The following is a 25,002-nucleotide window of genomic DNA, read 5'->3' on the forward strand; positions in this document are numbered from 1 at the left end:
AGATCGTTTACCTACAGGGGCAACACAATTGATCCTTACTCCACTGCAGGCCCATTCCAAAGCTAAAGATTTGGTGAGGTTGTAAACACCTGCTCTTGCAGCTCCAGAATGCCTTTGAAAGACAAAACATAAACATGACAATCAGCTTCTGTTGAATATTTCTCTTGTTCACCAAGCTGGCAGGTATGCCAACTACCTGACAATTCTACCAGAGGCTTCTTGCTATGGAGTCTGTTTTGTTGAGCTTCTGTCTAAACAACAAAGAAAAAACTATGTCCTTCAGTATTAAATCCAAGCCACAGCTGATGATCAAGCAACTCTCACATGGCATAGACCCAGATAAGGCTCCTCAAATCACTATGCAAGAGGAATACTTTCAAGAACTTTGATTATAAAGGAAAACATATCGGTAATTTTAAGGATTTCAAGCATGTGGTTGTTTTTAAAATCAATTTTAAATAACAAAGGTGGCGAGGAGGTGCAGTGGCTCACACCTATAATCCCAGCACTTTGGGAGGCCAAGGCGGGCAGATCACCTGAGGTCAGGAGTTCAAGACCAGCCCGGCCAACATGGTGAAACCCCATCTCTACTAAAAATACAAAAATTAGCCAGGCATCGTAGCAGGCATCTGTAATCCCAGCTACTCAGGAGGCTGAGGCAGGAGAATTACTTGAACCTGGGAGGCGGAGGTTGTAATGAGCTGTTATTACACCACTGCACTCCAGCCTGGGCAACAGAATGAGACTCCATCTCAAAAATAAATGAAGTATGGGGTCTTGTGTAGATAGACACTATGGCTTAGAATTTCTAATTACAAGATCCTCAAAACCAAATATAGGATAATTTAATGTGAGAAAATTAACTTATACAACTAATTAGGAAAATTCTTCCAATCAAAGGCATTTGAAATCAGATGGTAAAAAACACATTATTTAGTAAATCTTGTTGGACTTCCTTTAACATTTATTTTAGCATAGGTCTGCTAGTGATAATTCTTGCAGATTTTATATGTTTGAAAAAGTCTTTAATTCATCTTTGGTTTTGAAAGATATTTCAATGGATGCAGAATTTCAGGTTTGCATGCTTTTTTCTGTTGGCACTTTAACGATGTTACACCACTGACTTCTAACTTGCATTGGCGCTGATGAGACATCTGTTCTGTCTACAACGTGTCTTTTTCCTCCAGCTGCTTTTAAGATTTTCTCTTCAAAAAAAAAAAAAAAAAAAAAAGATTTTCTCTTCAGCACTGGTTCTCAGCAATAGGGTTATCGTGTGCCTTGTACACTTTTCTTCATGTTATTTGTACTGGGATTTATTGAGCTTCTTGGATCTATAGGTTTATAGTTTTTATCAAATTTGGAAAATTTTCACCCACAGTGTCTTCAATTTTTTTTCTGTCCCTGTTTCTCATTTCTCTTTCAGAGACTCCAACTGTCTCACAGTTCACGAAGGCTCTGTTTTTGTTTTTTGTGTTTTTGAGACAGAATCTCCCTGTCACGCAGGCTGGAGTGCAGTGGCACGATCTTGGCTTACTGCAACCTCTGCTTCCCGGGTTCAAGCGATTCTCCTGCCTTAGCCTCCCGAGTAGCTGGGTTTATAGGCGTGCGTCATCACACCTGGCTAATTTTTGTATTTTTAGTAGAGATGGGGTTTCGGCATGTTGGCCAGGCTGGTCTCAAACTCCTGGCCTTAGGTGATCTGCCCGCCTCAGCCTCCCAAAGTGGTGGGATTACAGGCATGATCCACTGTGCCGAGCCTCAACTGAACATTTTACAAACTGAGTATGCCTTACTCAAAACGCTTGGAACCAGAAGTGTTTTGGATTTCAAATCCATTCAGATTTTGGAATATTTGCATATACTACCTTGTTTATCATCCCTAATCTGAAAATCCAAAATCTGAAATGCTCCAAAAAGCATTTCCTTTGAGCATCCTATTGGTGCTCAGAAATTTTCAGATTTTGGAGCATTCTGGATTTTGAGTTTTCAGATCAGGATGCTCAACCTATATTTGTGTAATTTTTTTTTCAGTGCCTGTGTTATCTAAGGTTGTAGAAAAAGACCTTCTCTATTGCCTCTTAAAAATGCAATCTCTGGCTTCCCAAAAAAATGGAAGAAATTAGAATGTTGAAAAGATACTAAAGAAATCAGCAAATATATATGTATTTTTAATCCACACTTGTCAACTGCTAAACTTGTGTTTTTCAAGTTACTTCTTGGCATATTGTTTTTCTCCTGGTTCTCTTTGGATGGCCTTTAGATTCTTCTGAAAGAAATGACTGAGATAGGCCGGGTGTGGTGGCTCATGCCTATAATCCCAGTACTTTGGGAGGTTGAGGTGGGCAGATCCTGAGGTCAGGAGTTCGAGACCAGCCTGGTTAACATGGTGAAACCCCATTTCTACTAAAAATACAAAAAATTAGCTGGGCGTGGTGGCAGGTGCCTGTAATACCAGCTACTCAGGAGGCTTAGGTAGCAGAGTCGCTTGAACCCAGGAGGTGGAGGCTGCAGTGAGCCGAGATCGTGCCGTTGCACTTCAGCTTGGGCAACAAGAGTGAAACTCCATCTCAAAAAAAAAAAAAGAAAAGAAAAGAAAGAAATAACTGAGATAGTAGGTTAAATAAGGTCACTAAGTTCTTTTTTCTTTCGGGGGGCGGGGACACAGTCTCACTCTGTAGCCCAAACTCCGCCTCCCAGATTCAAGTGATTCTCATACGTCAACCCCCCAAGTAGCTAAGATTATAGATGTGTACCACCATGCCTGGCTAATTTTTGTATTTTTAGTAGAGATGGGGTTTCGCCATGTTGGCCAGGCTGGTCTTGAACTCCTGACCTCAGGTGATCTGCCTACCTCAGCCTCCCAAAGTGCGGGGATTACAGGTGTGAGCCACTGCCCCCAGCCCCACTGACTTCTTTTCTGAAAAAATAAATATCTATTGTCAATGGAAAAATTAATGAAAATCAAAATAAGAGTGAAATATGTCAAATTCCATTATGGTGAACTTCACAAGATATTCCAAATTCTACAGTCACGGATGTTGTAAGTTGGTCATTAGCTAAAAAATAAATTTGGGGTTATTCAAAGATACTTAATGTAGGCCAGGTGCGGTGGCTCACACCTGTAATCCCAGTACTTTGGGAGGCTGAGGTGGGTGGACCACGAGGTCAGGAGTTCGAGACCAGTCTGGCCAGCATGGTGAAACCCCGTCTCTACTAAAAATACAAAAAATCAGCCGGGAATGGTGGCACGCACCTGTAATCCCAGCTACTTGGGAGGATGAGGCAGGAGAATTGCTTGAACCCGGGAGGAAGAGGCTGCAGTGAGCAGAAATTGCGCCACTGCACTCCAGCCTCGGTGACAGAGCGAGACTCTGTCTTTAAAAAAAAAAGAAAAAAGATGCTTAATATAAAAACAACTTATAGGCCAGGCACAGTGGCTCACACCTGTAATCTCAGTACATTGGGCGGCCAAGGTGGTCAGATCACCTGAGGTCAGGGGTTCGAGACCACCCTGACCAACACTGAGAAACCCCACCTCTCCTAAAAATACAAAATTAGCCCGGCATGGTGGCACATGCCTGTAATCCCAGCTACTCGGGAAGCTGAGGCAGGAGAATCGCTTGAACCCAGGAGGCTGAGGTTGTGGTGAGCCAAGACCGTGCCATTGCACTTCCAGCCTCAGCAACAAGAGCGAAACTCCGTATCAAAAAAGAAAAGAAAAGAAAAGAAAACTTGTAATAGGCTAAACCTAGTATATAAATATTCCCCATAAAGGACAACTAGATGATGCTCTCCCAAACCATGACTCCCAAATCCTCATCATTCTTGAGCTTTTCTTTGTAATACATACGTGAATATAAATGTTTTCCTTCTCAACCATTAAGAGTAAAAAGATCCTCCAAGTAAATGCCTTAGTTGTGATAATCCTGCGGCTTTAGGCGCCCTCCTGGATGCACAGCCCCAGAGCCCCAGGGCCACAGGCTCTAGTGTAGGAAGCCCTGATGCAGTTCAAACTCCTCTCCCTGGTAGTTAAGGCCTTTTCTGACTCCCACTCCGTTCCCAGCTATTAATTTCCATTTGGCCGCACCACCCATCATCACAATGAATTATTTGTAGTTTCCAAAAGCACCATAATGTCTCAAATTTCTGCGTCTTTACATAGTAAATGTCTCATTGACTTGCCTTCCTTTCTCCTCCTCCTATGTCACCAAACTCGAGTTCACCTTCAAGACATGTTGCCAGGATGCTGCCCTCCTCTGTGCCCCTGCTTGCACACTTGCAAATACCTTTGCTGGAACATCCAACACCTTCTCTCTCTGGTTGATTATTGTCATACTTTGCTCCCCTACTAATTGTGACTCCCTCAGAGTGTGGACGGCATCTGATTCATTTTAGTATTTCCAGATGTACCTTGTGCATGTACCTATACCGGTCAAGTAAACAAGTGACAGCCAACAGTTTCAATTTGTCTCTTAAGAGAGCTCAAATTTAAAACAAAGGAGTGCTCAATCTCCGACATTCACCCTCCTCATCTATTGTAGAGGATACCGAAACCTATGTCTTCCAAATCTCAAATTACAACACCATGATAATAGTGAAATAAAATTAGCAAGTAATAAGCAGCAAGTGCAAAAAAGAAAATATAACAGAGCAGACCACAATAAAATTGAAAATATCAGCCAGGTGCAGTGGATCACGTCTGTAATCCCAGCACTTTGGGAGGCTGAGGTGGGTGGATCACCTGAGGTCAGGAGTTAGAGACAAGCCTGACCAACATGGTGAAACCCCGTCTCTACTAAAAATACAAAAAATTACTGGGCGTGGTGGTGGGTGCCTGTAATCCCAGCTGCTCGGGAGGCTGAGGCATAAGAATCGCTTGAACCCAGGAAGCAGAGGTTGCAGTGAGCCAACATCGTGCCATTGCACTCCAGCCTGGGCAACAAGAGCGAAACTCCATCTCAAAAAAAAAAAGAAAAGAAAGAAAAAAAGAATCAGAGGCACATAGATAGTAAGAATAGGTTTCCTTCACGAATTTTGTTTTGCCTATAGACACACATACACGTATGTGTTCTCTAGGTCAAGATGTAAAATTTTTTTCTTACTATGAGTCATGGTCAAAAGTGTGAAAGCCATTGGAAAAGGAAACGATTCTTAAAGAATAAAAGCAAGAAATATCTGAAACATATTTCCACAGCAAACACTGTCTTTTCCATAGCAAAGACAAGTTGTGTTTTTTCCTCCAACCGAATATCAGAAAAGCCACTGATTTCATTTCAAAAATGTATTTTAAGCAAAGAAACTCTCATTACTTCTTACATATGCATGAAGGAGGATAAATTTCACTCATAAAGGAACTACAGCTTTTCCAAAGGTCAGTTTGGCAATATCTCTTAAAATTACAGTGGCATTTGGCTTTGGACTTAGCAAATATACTTCTTGCAATTTAGGCCACACACCATCTGATGTATATAAAATGTTACTTACTGCAGGTTTTTAGTTGGGTTTTGGTAATAACAACCCAAATGCTCACCAACTGGAAATGGTTACATAAATCATTCCTTACTTATGGTTTATAAAGTGGCATATTAGCCATAAAAAAAAAGAAGAAATCTCTTTAGATTTGGGTAAGAAAATATCTCCAGGATATTTGCTTCATTTGAGAAAAATCAAGATACAGAATAGTGTTTAAAGTATCCTAAATTTTTTGTTAAAATGTAGGAAAAAGACATGCCCCCAAAACTATCAACAGTAATTGCCTGTGAGGAATGGGAAATGCCAGAAAGAACCTACAATCTGAATTATTTCTTCCAAGATGCTAAAATAGGTAAATATGTTTAGTAAAGAATAATGAACAGGAAAAGAAGGTATAGTGGTATCAATGGCCTGCACACCATTTTTTACTCTGTTTTTAGTAACATCACATTGATTTCCACCTGAGGAAGTACCTCTTGCCTGTTCTCAGTGCATGTCCAAGTGGTGATGACCACAGTTCCTCATTCCTCAGGCTGACCATGCATATCAGAGCAACCTCATTTCTACAGTTTTTGGTTAATGGGTGAACACATGACTAGGTAGTCTGAATCTGGCAGTCTGAATCTGAACGGGAATGTTTTAGAAGTACTTTGAATTTTAAGTTCAATAAATAATAAATAAAATTTTGAAATTTAACTTCAATTTTAAGTTCAATTAAAAGAAAATGCTAACTATTAGGATCACAACTCATTAAAGGTATTAATGATCTTGATTTAAGAAATGTTCCCTATCCCGCTTCCCCCATTCAGAAGACAAAACTCAAAGACGTAGAACGAAAACAGTATAAAAATGCTTACGCAGCTAATGGAAATCCAGCTTTAGCAAGGACAATGATATTGACGATAGATCCTCCATGCTCTTTCATCCAGGAGTTGTAAACTGCAGGATAGAGGCAAACTCGATCACTAAATTTTTAAACAGTGTCCTGCTCCTCCTGATACCTTGTTTCAGCACAATGCCTGTTTGGTTTATGTTTTACATGTTCATTTACATTTCCTTATAAAAAAGCCTGATTGAGGTAAAATTTACACATCATAAAATTCATCTACGTTAAGTGTGCAATGTAATGACTTAATAAATACACACAGAGTTGTGCAACCATTACTACAATCCAACTTTAGAACCTTTCCATCACCCCAAAAAGTTCCTTCACACCCATTTACAGCTCAACCCATCCCCAGGAAAACACTCATCTTTCTGTTTCTCTAGATTTGCCTTTACCTTTTCTGAAAATCTCATGTAAAGTGAATCATACAATATGTGGTCTTTTTTGTCTAACTTCCTCCACTTAGAATCATGTTTGTGAGGTTCATCCATGTTGCAATGTGTTAATAGTTCCTTTCTGATTGCTGACTAGTATTCTGTTATGTGCATATGCCATATTTTATTTTATTTATCCACTTATCAGCTGATAAACATTTGGATAGTTCCTCTTTGGGGCAATTATGAATACAAATCTTTGTGTGGTCATATGTTAACTCTGTTTAGCTTTTAAAGAAACTGCCAAATGGTTTTTTCAAAGTGTCCCCACCATTTTACATTACTCTCAGGAATGCATGTGGGATGTAGTTTATATACACCCTTGCTGTCTGATTTTTTCATAATAGCCCTCTAGTGGGTGTGAAGTGGTATTGCACTGGAGTTTTTATTTGCATTTCCCTAATGACTAATCATGTTGATCTATACATCTATTCTATGTCAGTACCACATTGTCTTAAAATCAAGAAATAGCTGTGAAATCAAGAAGCGTTAAGTCCTCCAACTTTCTTCTTTGGCAAAATTGTTTTGGCTTTTCTGGGCCCTCTGCATCTCCATATATAGTGTAGGATCAGTTTGTTAATTTCTGCAAAAATGTACAGGGATTGCACTGAATCTACAGATCAATTTCGGAAGAACTAACACATTAACAATATTGAAACTTCTAACCCATAAACACTGAATATCTTTACATTATTTAAATCTTCTTTGATTTCTCTCAGCAGTGTCTGGCAGTTTGTAGCATACAAGTCTTACACTTCTTTTGTTAGCCTCATTGTTAAATATTTTATGATTTATATATGCTGGAAGCTCCACTTGATATTTGGCACCAATTCTACTCAGACAAATCAAGATAATGCTAGAGATGTATCTCCAGTCTCTCTTCAATAGAAACCCGAATTCTTAGAATTTAAAGATCAGACAAAATTAAATACTCAATCCTATTAAGGGCTTAAGCAAAAATAAGAATACCTTACCATTATTACCGACTGCTTCCCTGTGAGTTTTTACCAATTCATAATATACAACAGAAAAAAGAAAGTAAAACCAGTAGAAAAGAAGACATAAAATACAACATATTCGGAATCTAAGACAATTTTTTCACCTTATTTTCACATTGCTAAATTTGGGATGCCTTACAGTTGGTGGTATCTTACAATTATAAATAGCAGTCTTTTTACTTTCTTAATGTATATAGAATGATGGTGAATTTCACAATTAATTATATCTTTGGCCCAATGAAATACAATAGTTATTTTTAAACAATACAATCATATACCTAGAAAACCCGAAACTAGTTTGACAAACTATTAAATAAAGCTGCAAATTATCAGTTAAAGCTAGAAGATAAATTTGAAAAAAATAAGTTTTCAATAAACCAACAATAGTCCAGCTGAAAAATAAAGTGTAAAAAGAGTCCATTCAAACTAGCAATAGCCATGAAATATATCTAGGCATATAATCTTAATTTAAAGTGATCTATGTGATTCAAACCACAAACCTTTGCCAAAAGATACAAACAATATTTTATTAATGAAAAGATATGTTATGATGGAAAGATTCTATGTTTAAACATGTCAATTATTTCCAAGTTATTAAATTTAACACAATTCCAATCAAATTTCCCCAGGATTTCTGAGGAAGAAGCTTGAATATAAAATTCATGTCAAAGAATAAATGGGCCTGGTGTGATGGCTCACACCTGTAATCCCAGCACTTTGGGAGGCCGAGGTGGATGGATCACCTGAAGTCAGGAGTTCAATACCAGCCTGGCCAACATGGCAAAACCCCATCTCTACTAAAAATGCAAAAAGTAGCAGGGCATGGTGGCATGTGCCTGTAATCCCAGCTACTCGGTGGGCTGAGGCAGGATAATTGCTTGAACCAGGGAGGCAGAGGTTGCAGTGAGCCAAGATCACACCACCGCATTCCAGCCTGGGCAACAGAGACTCCGTCTCAAAAAAAAAGAAAACAAGAGTAAATGGTCATGAATAGCCAAGAAAAGTTTGGAAATAAAAATAAATAAAGCAATATTTTCCATATCATATCAAATACTGAAAACTATATAAAACCATTTGTTTTTAGCACAAGAAAGAAGAATAACCATTTATTTAAATTATTCTACACAGACTTTCTGCTTCTGGACAAATACCACCATATCCATATATTTATTTATTTCCTAGTTCTGAAAATGTCTAGAAGAAATGATAACGCAGTAGTAGTGAACACATGTAGCACCCAAATCTCACCTTCTAAAAATCATTCCCAGCTAGGAGTGGTGGCTCACAACTGTAATCCCAGCACTTTGGGAGGTCCAGGTGAGAGGATCACTTAAGCCCAGGAGTTCAAGACCAGCCTGGACAATACAGAAAAACTCTGTCTCTATGAAAAATTTAAAAATTAGCCAAGCATGGTGTCATGTGCCTATAGTAGCAGCAGCTGCTCGGTAGGCTGAAGCGGGGAGGATTGCTTGACCCCAGGAGTTCAAGGCTGCAATGGGCTATTGCCATTGAAGACAGAGGAAGACTCTGTCTCCAAAAAGTCAATAAATAAATAAGCAAACAACAATTATGATTCCCTAGTAAAGGGAACTAGGTCTTCTTGGAGAAACAGGTCTGAGCCATGTCAAAAAGATACAGAAGCCAGATCAGCCAGACAACTAGAACGTCAGAAAGAAAATGACAATAATGGGTTAGAAATACTGAATAAAAATAAATTCCATTCATCAACAGTAATGCTTAGGAGATGGGGATAGGGAGGTGAGAAAACAAGGAAAAACTCATCTTCATAAAAGAATGCCAATTAATAAATAAATAAGGCATAAATTTTTTGAATCATCATTGTGCATCTTCCAATTCTGAAAGTGAATTGGGCAAAGATCAGAAATGGAATCAGCCGGGAGCAGTGCCTCACACCTATATCCCAGCACTTTGAGAGGCAGAGGCGGATGGATGGCTTCGGCCCAGGAGTTTTGAGACCAGCCTCGGCAACATAGGGAAACACTGGCACTACAAAAAAAAAAAAAAAATTAGCCGAGCATGGTGGTTAGTAGCCATGCCAGGCGCAATGACTCACGCCTATGATCCCAGCACTTTGGGAGGCCGAGGCAGGTGGATCACAAGGTCAGAAGATGGAGACCATCCTGGCCAACATGGTGAAACCCCGTCTCCACTAAAAATATAAAAATTAGCCAGATGTGGTGGTGTGTGCCTGTAGTCCCAGCTACTTGGGAGGCTGAGGCAGGAGAATCTCTTGAACCTGGGAGGCAGAAGTTGCAGTGAGCAGAGATCATGCCACTGCACTCCAGCCTGTGTGACACAGCGAGACTCTGTCTCAAAAGAAAAAAAAAAGAAAAAAGAAAAATATAACTTATGAAAACTAAAAACTAAAAGCCCCAAATAAGTAAAAGCAAAAACAATAGGCCTTGTATTCTTTTTATTTATTTATATTTATTTTTATTTTTATTTTTTACTTTTGAGATGGATCCTTGCTCTGTTGCCCAGGCTGGAGTGCAGTGGCGCAATCTCGGCTCACTGCAACCTCTGCGTCCCTGGTTCAAGAGATTCTCCTGTCTCAGTCTCCCAAGTAGCTGGGACTACAGATGCATGCTGCCATGCCGGGCTCATTTTTTTTTTTTTTTTGTATCTTAGTAGAGACGGGGTTTCACCGTGCTGCCCAGGCTGGTCTCAAACTACTGAGCTCAGGTAATCCGCCCGCCTCGGCCTCCCAAAGTGCTGGGATTACAGGCATGAGCCACCATGCCTGGCCAGCCTGTACTCTTTACAAGCCAGTTTTGGCTAATAAAAATTATTGCTGAATTTCAATTCTGTAGACTTTTAATTGACAGTGGTTAGCAAGGAATCTTGGATTGGTAAGACATTGCTGATTTGCTTGTTACAAGGAGTGAAAGCACCGAGCTATACAGCTTGGGTTAGAGACCACTAGTTGTCTCCCAATACTCAGTCTCCCTTTCTTCCACAGAAATAGAATTTGTATTAGGCACATAGCTGCCCACCTAAGGACTCTATTTCCCAGTTTCTTTTACAGCTAGGTATGATCATTTAACTGAATTCTAGCTGATGAATGTGAGCAAACATCACGGTGCTACTTCCAGATGGTGCCCATAAAAGGAATGGGTGAGCATTACACTTCCCCATTCCTGCTGTCTGCAATGCACATTTGATAGCAAGAACTGGAGCAGCCCTCTTCAATCATGCAATGGAAACCACAGGTCAAGAACAGTAGAGCAATAAGAAGGATCCTCAGTCCCTAATGATTATGAAACTACCATGTAATCCTCAGACTACCAACCTGGACTTTTTATGTGAGAAAAATCAACTCATGTTACTGGAATGACCCAGCTTGTATCGCAACTTATACAGAGCTTGATTCTGCTAGACAGGTAGAGATGTCTGCAAGACCTCTGACTTGTAGACACTAAGAATATAAAGCCTAATTCAGGTTGGCATGAGAGATAGCCCTTTGAGTTAAGACATGCTTCATCTGTATTTTCTACATCACATAAGAAAAGAGTTAGGTAGTTTTAAAGAATCTCTTGCGGGCACTTGTGGCTCAAAACCTGTAATCCCAGCACTTTAGAATTTGTACAGAGGCATTATCATGAGGTCAGGAGATCAGAGACCATCCTGGCTAACATGGTAAAACCCCCATCTCTACTAAAAAAATACAAAAACTAGCGAGTGGTGGCCTATAGTCCAGCTACTTGGGGAGTCGAGGCAGGGAGAATGGAGTGTATGAAAGCCCAGGAGGCGGAGCTTGCAGTGAGCTGAGATCAGGCCACTGCACTCCAGCCTAGGCCACAGAGCAAGACTCCGTCTCAAAGAAAAAAAAAAAAAAAGAATCTCTTGAGTTACCCAACTCAGGAGTTCAGTACTAACAACCCACAAAACACAACCTTTAATCCAAAGACTATACATGCATGCTAATTAGTTGTTAGAGAGCATACAGACTCTGTCTCTGGTATTCTCCCTGAATTTATTAATTGGTTCTGCTAAAAGATTTAATAGATTCATTTCTTAAAAACAAAATAAGTGTGAGAGTTTTCGCCAATTTTATGAACAAGTTTATAGCTAAATCTATGTACAGATCATTAATAATTTCCTCATAATAAATTCCAGGAAATAAAATGATGAGATTGATGGATATCCACATTTTATAAATATTGCCAAATTACTATACTGAAATGTACCAATTTACATTCCTATGTTGTAAGTGAGAAAATCTAGGCAAGAAATGTTAATGACATGGGGTTTCTGAGTCCCTCATAGGATTCCTGGGATCTCTAAATAAAGACATGGTGACTTGTGGATACTGATGGTACTTGCCTGCTTTGCACATGTAGAAGGTACCCGTCAGGTTGGTCTCAAGCACGGCGTGCCATCCCTTAGAACTGATGCGTTCAGCAGGAGAAAGAAACTGGCCTCCTCCATTGTTCACCAAGAAATTGATCTTACCAAAAGTATCTATGGTGGATTTGACCAAATTATTCACCTAAAGAAGAACATTGGAAGTTACTAAAAGTTTACTAGCCTAACCTGCTACCTGGCCTGATTGATTGCTCTAGACAGAGTTTGCAATCTCTCACAGTGAACAGTCACTCCAAGTACCACAATGAATGAACATGCAGCAATGAATAACCCTAAAACTCCTACACCAACGAATAATGTACCAGCACCCAATACCCACACATCACAAAGCTAAAATTGTCATTTTGACGACAAGATAGATCCAAGGGCCTGGAACACCCTTGAGTAGGGCAGGCCTCCGTCGTGTATTAATTTGTAAGCTACCAACCCAGAATAAACACTGATGAAATCAGATTAAAATGAACATTAAGAAATGACTCAAGGGGCCAGGCACGGTGGCTCACGCCTGTAATCCTAACACTTTGGGAGGCCGAGGCAGGCAGATCACCTGAGGTCAGGAGTTTGAGATCAGCCTGGCCAACATGGTGAAACCTGTCTTTATGAAAAATACAAAAATTAGCTGGGCATGGTGGCATGCACCTATAGTCCCAGCTACTCAGGAGGCTGAGGCAGGAGAATTGCTTGAACCCAGGAGGTGTAGGTTGCAGTGAGCCGATTTTGCACCACTGCACTCCAGCCTGGGCAATAGAGGAAGACTTTGTCTAAAAAAAAAAAAAAAAAAAAAGATAAAAAATGACTTAAAGGGCAAAAGGCCATCCCTAGCTGAGACCACACTCTTGCCTCCCTTCCTCTCCTTCTCCAGGAGTCACTGGCTCAGTAAATCATTAACATGAGAATTTCCTTCATAGCCTCTGCTTCTAGTGAGCCTCATCTAAGACAGCTACAATAGGAAAACCTGAAGCACAGCCAGGTTTAAGAACTACTACTGCAAATTACAATGAATGAATAAACGATACAGATAGCTCTCCATTACCTCCTCTTCATTCCGGATGTTGCATTGTATGGGAATGACTCGTGCCTGGTTTGTGGGAGGTAGGCTTGCCTTCAGTTCATCTGCCGCAGACTTCAATCTCTCCAACTTACGGGATGCAATGACCACATTACTCCCTGAGGAGAAACAGCCAGAGAACAAATAAATATGCCTTCATGAGATGCAGTGACCACATTACACCTTGAGAAGTAAACAGCCAAGGAACAAATAAATATGCCTTCACCAGTTGTCCAAATTTCAATAATAATATTGAAAAAAATATCACGTCTTTTATTTTTTGAAGTATTTCTTATTTTAGAGTCAAGGTCTCACCCTGTTGCTCAGGCTGGAGTGCAGTGGCTCGATCATAGCTCACTGTAACCTTGAACTTCTCCCAGGCTAAAGCAATCCTCCCACCTGGCCTCCCAAAGTTCTGGGACTACAGGCACAAGTCACTGCACCTGGCCATGTGTGTTCCTATGTCTTAAAAACAGCTGAATTAGGACTTCTGCTTCTGGACAAGATGGAGTAATAGAAACTGAATTTGCCCTCCATCCTGAAATAACTAGAATATTGGACAAAATATATGAAACGATAGTTTTCTGGCACTGGACATCAAGTAGCACCGGACGGTCATCTCTGGAAGAGTGAAAACAAACATGAGCCCTTGGATTGCCCCAGCTTGCTGCCTGGAGAGAGGTTCTAGACTGCAGCAAGGGAGGGGAACATGTTCAGAGACCAAAGTCTCCCTGGTGGAAGAGATGAAGTTGGGAGTCTAGGGAGCCAAGGCAGTGAGACTGCCCAGGGGATAGGGAGGAAAGATATACAGAGAGAGAGAACTCCAGAGATCTGCAGAGTCTCTCTTGAATCTTCACCTGAGTACCGATCGATGCTTCGGAATAAATCAAAGAGGAAAGAACCACCAAAACTGGGCAGGGAGCTCAAACCCTGGCACTCACACAGCACTGGGAATGGTTAGTGTGCCCAGAAGGAAACCTTTCACAGGGCATTCTGTAAAATACACAGAAGCAGATGGCTTCTGCAGTGAGGCAAAATTCACCATAGACTAAAGGCTGCTCAGATCAAGCCTCTTTTAAAGTATTAAATTGTTTTCAAGTGACCTAACTGTATCCCAGAACAAAGCTCAAGAGTATATGTATGTGTATATATACATATATATATATATATATATTTTTTTTTTTTGATATGGAGTCTCGCTCTGTCGTCAGGCTGGGATGCAGTGGCACAATCTCAGCTCACTGCAATCTTCGCCTCCCGGGTTCAAGCAATTCTCCTGCCTCAGCGTCCCAAGTAGCTGCAACTACAGGCATTCGCCACCAGGCCCAGCTAATTTTTGTATTTTTAGTAGAGATGGGGTTTCACCATGTTGGCCAGGATGGTCTCAGTCTCTTGCGCCTAAGAATATTTATAAGAGCCGGGCGCGGTGGCTCAAGCCTGTAATTCCAGCACTTTGGGAGGCCGAGACGGGCGGATCACAAAGTCAGGAGATCGAGACCATCCTGGCTAACCCGGTGAAACCCCGTCTCTACTAAAAAATACAAAAAAACTAGCCAGGCGTGGTGGGGGGCGCCTACAGTCCCAGCTACTCGGGAGGCTGAGGCAGGAGAATGGCGTGAATCTGAAAGGCGGAGCTTGCAGTGAGCTGAGATCCGGCCACTGCACTCCAGCCTGGGTGACAGAGCAAGACTCCGTCTCAAAAAAAAAAAAAAAAAAGAATATTTATAAGAATATAAAAATAGCCAACATCCACCAAGGTCAATTTAGTATCTGGCATCCAACAAAAAAACTATCAGGCATGCCCAAGGAACAGGAAAATAACAGCACATAATGAGGAGAAAAGTCAATTAATAAAAACAGACCCAGGCCGGACGCAGTGGCTCACACCTGTAATCGTAATCCCAGCACTTGGGAGGTTGAGACGGGCCGATCATGAGGTCAGGAGTTTGAGAACAGCCTGACCAACATGGTGAAACCCTGTCTCTACTGAAAAATACAAAAAGTAGCCAGGCGTGGTGGCGTGCGCCTGTAATCCTAGCTACTCAGGAGTCTGAGGCAGGAGAATTTCTTGAACCTGGGAGGCAGAGGTTGCAGTGAGCTGAGATCACCCCACTGCCCTCCAGCCTGGGCAACAGAGCAAGACCCTGTATGAAAACAAAAAACAAAAAACAAAAAAACCAGAACCAGAAATGACACTGATGATATAATTAAATAGACCAGTGATGAAGAGAAAAATCTTAAAAGCACCCAGAGAAAAACAACACATTAAATATAGAACAAGAAAGATAAAGACTTCTTTCAGAAACAATGCAAGCCAGAAGACAGTGAAACATCTTTACGGTACCGAAAGCAAAGACAAAGATGGTGAACTTAGAAATCTTGACCCAGTGAAACTATCTCTCAAAAATGATGGCAAAATAAAGACTTTTTCACCCATATGAAAGCTGGAAGAATTCATCAAGGTGTTCTGCACTACAAAAAAGATGAAAGGAAGTCCTTCAAGTAGAAGGAAAATGATGCCAAATAAAAATCTAAAAATATAAAGAAGAAAGAGAACTAAAAACAATTCGTTTGTGTGTTTGTTTTTGAGACAAGGTCTTACTCTGTTGCCTAGGTTGGAGTGCAGTGGTGATCTTGGCACACTGCAGCCTTGACCTTCTGGGCTCCACTGATCCTCCTACCCCAGCCTCCCAAGTGGCTGGGACCACAGACATAAACCACCATACCCGGCCACTTTTTTCTTTTTGTAGAGATGAGGTCTATGCTGCAGAAATAGTAATTACGTGAGAAAATATAAAGATTTTTCTTCTTGCTATTCAGATCTCTTTAAAAGGTAGTGATAGTTCAAAGCAAAAATAATAACAACGTATTATAGGATTTATAACATATGTAGAAATAAAATGGTTCCCTCTTTCTCCTTAAGAATAATAGCACAATGGCTAAGAAGGGTGAAATGGAAGTAGAGACAGTCCTTCCTTTGCTCTGCTCTACTATGCTCTGATTTCAGTTAGCTTAGCTTAAAGACACCAGTCTCTCAACAACATGGTTCAAATTTCAATAACCATGGTATATTAACTGTAACTGCATAAAATGCAAACTCCACTGCTAGCTTTTCAACCCACAAATCATAAATAACAGATGCACATCAAGATCAGTGATTAATCATGTCATTTCTTCCAACGTCTATCAGTGAATGGCCACTGTGCATCTCTTCTTCAGTCCAGAAGAGCTCAGACAGCAAAGAATATAGCTGTGTCACCTCCTGGTTTTTCAACAAGAAACCCAAGTGACATTTTACAAAAACACATGATCTTAGGAGGGACTGGTCAACAACATGAAAAGTGAGACCAAGAAATGAAAATCTGTAACACTGGAAGCAAAATTAGAATTGCATATCAGGGGAATTATAAAAGGGGAATGCATGACACTGCCACCATTCTAGAAACTACAGAAAGCCAGAAGATCTTACTGAAGGCAAACTTAATGAGGAAGTACACGTGACAAAGAAGACGAAGATATCCCAAAGGAAGTGACACCCACAAAAAATTTCACATTAAAGAAACTTTTGGGGCTGGGCGTAGTGGCTCACTTCTGTAATGCCAGCACTTTGGGAGGCTGAGGTGGGCAGATCACAAGGTCAGGAGTTTGAGACCAGCCTGACCAACATGGCAAAACCCTGTCTCCACTGAAAATACAAACATTAGCCAGGCATGGTGGCAGGTGCCTGTTAATCCCAGCTACTCGGGAGGCTGAGGCAGGAGAACTGCTTGAACCCGGGAGGCAGGCAGAGGTTGCAGTGAGCTGAGATTGTACCATTGCACCCCAGCCTGGTGACAAGAGCAAGACTCTGTCTCAAAAAAAAAAAAGAAAGAAACTTTTGGAAATATTTCATGACATTGAAAGTATAAAAGATAAAACGTTGGAAGCTGATGCAAACGTAGAAAGGAGTACGACAATTTAACAACATATAGGAAAAATGCTTGCTCCATATCATAAGGTATACAATGAGAAGGCAAGCACTAATCAAATGACTCAACATACTTTTCACATGAAAATAATAGTTTAATTTTCAATACTGAGTTTTAAAAATTTTTATTTTTAATTGACAAATAACTGTATACAGTAATGGGGTAAAACATGATATTTTGATACATAAACATATTGTGGAATAATGAAATCAGGCTAATGTATTCATCACCTCTTACCATTTCTTTGAGGTAAGAACATTCAAAATCCACTATTTTCACTATTTTGAAATACACAATGCATTACAAACTATAGCCATCGTGCTGTGCAATAGATCATCAGAACTTATTCCTCCTGTCTAAATGAAACTTTGTACTCTTTGACCAACATCTCCCCAGTAAAACTGGTCTAGTTTTACTATTTTTTTCATTTCCCTATGTGGCAGAATGCCATAGTTACTACTGTTACTACTTGAGAGCTTGAGACCCTCACTCCTACGGTTACTACTGTTACTACTTGAGACCATCATTAGGAGACTGAAGGAAGGAAGATGAATGCAGAAATGAAAACTTAAAACAAAAGAAACTGTTTTAAAGGAAGGGGCCAGGGGAAAAAGAAGAGGGCTCCCTGCTTCTAGTGAGCAAAAGCAGCAGCCTTGAGCTTCTACAGCCTTTTGTATTTATTGGGTAGAAAGAGCAGGGAGGAGGAAACGATTGGTCAGCTGCTTAACTGATCACAGGTTCACATTATTGCTAACAAGCTTCAGATGTGCCTCATCACAAGAAACACTTGTGCCTGGGTCGTGACTATCTTCAGCATTCCTTCCGGGTGGCAGACAGTTTGTCGGTATGCCAACATTCTGCATTTACGAGAACAGTTTGCTGTTTGCTCATATACCCTCCAGTGTTATACTGAGTTGATCACGACCCTCACTCTTTCGGCCTGCAACATCTCTCCCTTTTTGTTTTTTGAATTAATTGAGAAAGGCAATTGCAAAATGTGTAGCCTCGGTGGTTCATTCCGTCTTCACATTCAGCATGTACTGGGGGAACCACGCCCATGGTTGGGATCCATGGGTCCCTCTAGTCTCCCATTCTATGGTCGCACACACCTTGAGGGAACCCACACGGTTTGTTCATCTCCTGCAAAAACACAAGCATACCCTTGTCCCCACGTTAGTAAATCAACTGAAACAGAAGCAAAGGCTTTTGTGGCTGTGGCCAGGAGGCATGCCGAAGCATCTGCTCCATAAGCTGTAACTCAGCTTCTGCCTCTTTGGTTAATTACCGTAGGGTAAAACTTCTCATTGATAAGGAGATGCAGGCTCTCTCTGATTAACAGAAGGCACAGGGAAAGCAAATTGAAGCTCATCCTTCTCGTGCAACAGTATAGCAAAAAAAAAAAAAAAACCCTTGGCCGGATGTGGTGGCTCACACCTGTAATCCCAGCACTTTGGGAGGCCAGGGCGGGCAGATCATGAGGTCAGGAGATCGAGACCATCTGCGGCTAACACAGTGAAACCCTGTCTCTACTAAATATACAAAAAAAAATTAGCCAGGCATGGTGGTGGGTGCCTGGAGCCCCAGCAACTCAGGAGGCTGAGGCAGGAGAATGGCGTGAACCCAGGAGGTGGAGCTTGCACTGAGCCAATATCACACTGCTGCATTGCAGCCTGGGCAACAAAGTAAGACTCCGTCTCCAAAAAACAACAACAACAACAACAACAAAAACGATCCTTAAGAACTTCAATTTGTACTGTACAGATGGGTCCATTAAATGCTGTGGGTTGTGATAGATAAATCTCTCTCCTAGTTCTACTTTCAAATCCTTGATTCCCTCGCTTCTCCCTTCGTGGAAAAGGGTGCAACTCACAGGGAACAAGCAGTAGTTGTGCAATATACTCTCCTGGTTCAAAACCCAAAGATCTTGTGACACTACGACTACCGGAATGTCTTCTTCACAATCAAAATCAGCAACTCCTGGGACTACAGTAACGCCCTGCAAGTTAAGATGACTTTTGCCAAAAAGTCTCTATTTGTCTCTATTTAACTCTATCCTCATTTCTATTTATCCCTACTTATCTCTATTTGTCCCTGCAGGCCTCTTTAGGTCCCTTCAGGTCCCTTCAGGTCTCTGTTTGTCCCTGAAAGTCCCGTTTGGGCGCCACTTTGACAAAAATTTCTGAAGGTCATGAAATACTTGTACTTTTTCCCATTGACTATTTTTGCTTTGCATGGTTTCAGCTTGCATGATCATTGTTACAATGCTACAATGCCATGCAAAAGCAAAGACTACCTATGAACTGTTAAGTGGTTCTTTTACATATATATTTTAAAGATGAGGTCTCACTGTGTTGCCCAGGCTGGACTGCAGTGGTTTTTCAGTGTTAAATTCTATGTGAGGTGATACAGTTATAGACTGTTCTCACCCTAATACAGCATTTCACTGTATCATAATTACCTGTTAATTTAACAGTCTGCACCACTCACTGTCATCTCCTGGAAGGTAGGGACCCTGTAATTGCTCTATTTGTTATGCTAACACACAGTCCAACATATACATGTGGAATAAATGAAGCTCATAAAAGCACAGAGTACAAGGGCTCTCCATTTGGCCTGAACTATTTTAGTTGTATAAGATAAGCTAGCTACTGCATATTAAAATAAGGCATTCTATTTTATTTCTTCTCTTTATAGATGTAGCGGTGACAAGTGCAGTTTTGTTACATGGATATATGTGTAGTGTGGGCTTTTAGTGTACCCATCACCTGAATAGTGGACACTGTACCCAACAGGTAATTTTTCAACCTTCACTCCCCTGCTTCTACCCTCCCACCTTTTAGAGTCTCCAGTGTCTATTATTCCACTCTATATGTCCATGTGTACCCACTCTCTACTTCCCACTTATAAGTGAGAACATGCACCATTTGACCTTGTTTCTGAATTATTTCAGTTGGGATAAAGGCCTCCAGTTCTATCCGTGTTGCCGCAAAAGACAAGATTTCATTCTTCTCATGGCTAAGTAGTACTCCATAGTATATATAACATACGTTCTTTATCCAGTCATCCATTGATGGGACAGTTAGGTTGATTCCTTAACTTGCTATTGTGAATAGTGCTGTGATAAACATACTAGAGCAGGTGTCTTCTTCACATAGTGATTTATTTTCCTTTGTAGATACCCAGCAGTGAGTTTGCCGAATTGAATGGGAATTCTATTTTTAATTCTTTAAGAAATCTCTATACTGTTTTCCATAGAGCTTGTACAAAGTAAGGCAATTTAAAAAAACTATGTTTAAAGTTTAGGTTATAATTTAGTAAACTAAAAATGGTAACAACTTTTGGAAATTCTCGTGTGCAATCTGAGGGTTTTATGAAGCAAAAATTGGAAAGATTCACCATGAGTTCCTTGTAAGCCTTGCCTAACTTTAAAATGGAATTTAATTTATCAAAATATATATAATGTTCAACAAAACAGAAGTTATATGGTTAGGAGAATGCTTACTCCTTTCTCCTTTTGTTTCCAGGAGGGCCCTCTTCTCCCAGGAGGAAAAATAACTGAAACACAGCCACGCGCCCCATAACAATGTTTTGGTCTATGATAGACCACATATATGGCAGTGGCCCCATAAGATTAAAGTGGAAGTTAAACATTCTTATCATCCAGTGGTACTGTAGCCACTGCAATGTCATAGGTGCAATTACTTTATTTTTTTAATAAATTTAGTTTAGCCTGTGTGTACAGTGTCTATAAATTCTGCAACAGTAAACAATAATGTCCTAGGCCTTCACATTCACTTATCACTCCCTCACTAACTCACCCCGAGCAACTTCCAGTCCCACAAGCTCCTATGTCCTATGCAGTGTTCTATACAGGTGTACCATTTTTTAATCTTTTATACCATATTTTTCCTATATCTTTTGTAGGTTTAGATATGTTTAGACACACAAATATTTACCTTTGTGTTACTATTTACTACAGCATTCAGCACAGTAACATGTTGTACAGGTTTGTAGCCTAGAAGCAATAGGCTATACCATATAGCCCAGGTGTATAGTAGGCTATACCATATAGCCCAGGTGTATAGTAGGCTATACAATCTAGGTTTGCCTACCTCTCTATGATGTTCACACTATGATGAAATCGCTTAAGGATGCATGTCTCAGAAGATTTCCCCTTTGTTAAGTGACAAATGACTGTATACACTTCCAGACTAATCCAACCCTGTTAGGTTTCTGTCACTTAGGAGAAATAGCTGAGCTGATCAGTGAGATGGAAAGGAGAGATAAGCACCCCAGGACAAGCCACCACCTCCTTCGCCCACTTCTTTCTTTGATATTTCTGCCTTCAACATGTGTATTTTTCGCTCCAGTTCCCAGAGTAGGGCATAGGCTCCACAGGGCGGGGATTAAAAACTTCACCTAGGCTGGGCGCAGTGGCTCACGCCTGTAATCCCAGCACTTTGGGAGGCCAAGGCCAGTGGATCGCTTGTGTTCAGGACTTCAAGACCAGCCTGGGCATCACGGTGAAACCCCACCTCTACTAAAAATACAAAAACAAATTAGCTGAGCATGAAGGCACATGCCTGTAATCCCAGCTATTCAGGAGACTAAGCCACGAGAATTGCTTGAACCTGGGGGCAGAGGTTGTAGTGAGCCAAGACTGTGCCACTGCACTGCAGCGTGGGTGACAGAGTGAGACTGTGTCAGAGAGAAAGAGAGAAAGAGAGGGAGAGGGAGAGAGAAACCAAACAAGAACACTAAGGTGATTAATGCCTAACTTTGTCCAAGACCTCAAATAAAAAATATGGTGAGATTATAAATAGGATGATTCACATGGATTATCTAAATAGAAGTTTACTAAATTATCACTAGTTACTATCTGAAATCTCAAGACTTCAGGACAATTGCCTACTACAAGTAAAGATGCACTGAAATACCACTTTACAAGTCCATTTACTTTCACTGGTAGAACTGTCCATTATAGACAAACTTAAACTAGGGTGCAAATGTATTACAGGGAAAAACAATGAAATGCTGGGTAAAATTAAAACCTAAATCCCCATTCAGGAAATGGTTAAATAAGTTATTACAGATCCACACAATGGAATACTATGCAGCTTTAAAATGAATGAGATATGACTACAGTACTACCATCGAAAAACACAAGATATGGGCCAGGCATGGTGACTTATGTCTGTAATCCCAGCACTTTGGGAGACTAAGGTTGGAGAGTCGCTTGTGGCCAGGAGTTCCATCCTGGGTGAGACCTTGTCTCTAAAAAAATGTGTTAATTAGCCAAACATTGTGGTACATGCCTATAGTTTAGACACTTGGCAGGTTGAGGCAGGAGAATCATTTGAGACAAGAGTTCGAGGCTGCAGTAAGTTATGATGGCACCAGTGTACTCTAGCCTGGGTGACAGAGCAAGATCCTGTCTCTAAAAAAACAAACAAATAAAAAACAAGATATTTTAAGTATATATCTTAAAAGGGCAGAATGGGTAAAGCTCATTTTTTTCTTTTATATACTTCTATACTATTTTTATTGGAAACCTCTTATGTTACCTTATAATAAACTAGAAAAATATTATATATAATCCTTACCTTTCATGCTAAATCATTTGAATAAACTTTCTGTTTATATGTAGCTAGAGAGATCCTGGAAGCACAACTGACCTGGTTAGAAAAGGTATAGAAGGCCAGGCGCGGTGGCTCACGCCTGTAATCCCAGCACTTTGGGAGGCCAAGGGGAGCGGATCACGAGGTCAGGAGATCGAGACCATCCTGGCTAACACGGTGAAACCCCATCTCTACTAAAAATACAAAAAATTAGCCAGGCGTGGTGGCAGGGGCCTGTAGTGCCAGCTACTCGGGAGGCTGAGGCGGGAGAATGGCGTGAGCCCGGGAGGTGGAGCTTGCAGTGAGCCGAGATTGCACAACAGAGCGAGACTCCGCCATCTCAAAAAAAAAAAAAAAAAAAAAAGAATAGGTATAGAAGTAGCTTGTGGATAAGGAGTTCTTTCAACATCAGAGGCTTGTAGCCCCATTATGCTGCGTTCCTGCTTAGGCTGATACTGATCCTTTTCCATCTTCAACTCAGAATACTACATTTATTCAGCAACTTCTTGGTCCCTGGTGTTGGTAAAAGGCTAGTTAGACTACACTAGAGCAAGAAAAAATGCTGTCTTGGCTCATAATGTCCACCTGCATTTCCTAATTGCATTTTATCTACTATACCTAATTTATGTTCTACTGTAGTAACAGAAAGTGAATGATTAACTTGAAGACAAAAAAATAAAAGATCTGATACGAATTCAACTTGATGATCTTAGGTTTTTCTTGATGAAATCAGGTTTCTCTCTGCCTAACAGCACCTGTCAAAGGTACAAAGGAGATCCAATTCTGCCTACAATATCCTGCTTCTGTGAGCTAAAGCCTTCTGTATCCTCTTAGCAAAAGGAAAAGTCAAAATCCTGTGGAAGTGAAAGACAATACAGTCATCATCGTTTTAAAAACCATGTCTCAGAGTTCATGCAAAAAAAAATGTAATTCACACCAAAAAAAAAACAAAACCAAAAACAAAACACAGTGGCCTTCTGACTAGAAAGAAAACTGGAGGCTAGGTGTGAGGGCTCATGCCTATAATCCTAGCACTTAGGGAGGCTGGGGTGGGTAAATCACTACAGGTCCGGAGTTCGAGACCAGCCTGGCCAACATGCCAAAACCCCGTCTCTGGTAAAAATATAAAAATTAGCCAGGCGTGGTGGCACATGCTTGTAGTCCCAACTACTTGGGAGGCTGAGACATGAGAATCGCTTGAACTCGGAAGGCGGAGGTTGCAGTGAGCTGAGATCATGCCACTGCAACCTGGCCTGGGTGACAGAGTGAGATTCTGTCTCAAAGAAAAAAAACTGGCTAACATTTTCTTTTTTGCTCAATTTGGGTTTTTATAACAATGCTGTGGAAATAGCCATTAATTCTTGCATTAAAAAAATAAAGAGGAAAAAGTCATTATAAAAAAAGATTTTTGTGGCCAGGCGTGGTAGCTCCTAGCATTTTGGGAGGTCGAGGGGGATGGATCACAAGGTCAGGAGTTCAAGACCAGCCTGGCCAATATGGTGAAACCCCATCTCTATTAAAAATACTACTCAGGAGGCTGAGGCAGAGAATTGCTTGAACCCGGGAGGCAGAGGTTGTTGTGAGCCAAGATTGTGCCACTGCACTACAGCCTGGGCGACAGAGCGAGACTCCATCTCAAAAAATATATATATATATATATAAAAAATATATTATATTCCTTCACTGAAGGAAATCCATTTCCAATACAACAAAATAATTGTCTATATATAATTTTAAGTATATGATGTTTTTTTCTCAAAAGACACTCCATTGCTTTTATCAGAATCTCAGAGAGATCCATGTCTTCCAAAAGATTACAAGACCATTGTCCTAATGTTTTAGTTTGTGGTAAGAAAAATACACTTTATCACCTTATTCCAGGGGTGTAGTTTTTGGCCAGTGCACAATTATGCAACAGGATGAAAGTTCGAATAGCACACTTATGCAACAGGATGAAAGTTCAAATACGTAAAATCCCACTGAAAGTCCTTCAAGGTGAACTAGGGTCCTATGCATCTGCTGAGAAGCCTAGTAGCTGACCTTTGCATGAATTGATAACCGATTCTGATTTTCTTATAGATTTGCCTGAAAAAGGAGAGAGTTTGGTGTTGAGAATAAACTTGGCAGCAATGGTGATGAGGTTACATCATGGCCTCATTAGGAAATGTTTTTGCTTTTTTTTTTTTAACTAA

The 25,002-nt window shown here is 40.6% G+C and overlaps 1 protein-coding gene across 1 annotated transcript in view; it reads right to left on the reverse strand.

Moving 5' to 3' along the window:
* Positions 1 to 25,002, reverse strand: part of PECR (peroxisomal trans-2-enoyl-CoA reductase) — a 40,108-nt gene that overhangs the window by 12,519 nt on the left and 2,587 nt on the right. Inside the window, exons 2-5 of the mRNA XM_003907919.3 lie at positions 13,210 to 13,343; positions 12,135 to 12,300; positions 6,330 to 6,411; positions 16 to 112 (exon numbers count right to left, since the gene is read on the reverse strand). Of these exons, the coding sequence (XP_003907968.2) occupies positions 16 to 112; positions 6,330 to 6,411; positions 12,135 to 12,300; positions 13,210 to 13,343 (479 nt within the window). The remainder of the gene's footprint in view (positions 1 to 15; positions 113 to 6,329; positions 6,412 to 12,134; positions 12,301 to 13,209; positions 13,344 to 25,002) is intronic.

This window comes from Papio anubis, chromosome 10 (genome assembly GCF_008728515.1).
Source record: "Papio anubis isolate 15944 chromosome 10, Panubis1.0, whole genome shotgun sequence".
Lineage (NCBI taxonomy): Eukaryota > Metazoa > Chordata > Mammalia > Primates > Cercopithecidae > Papio > Papio anubis.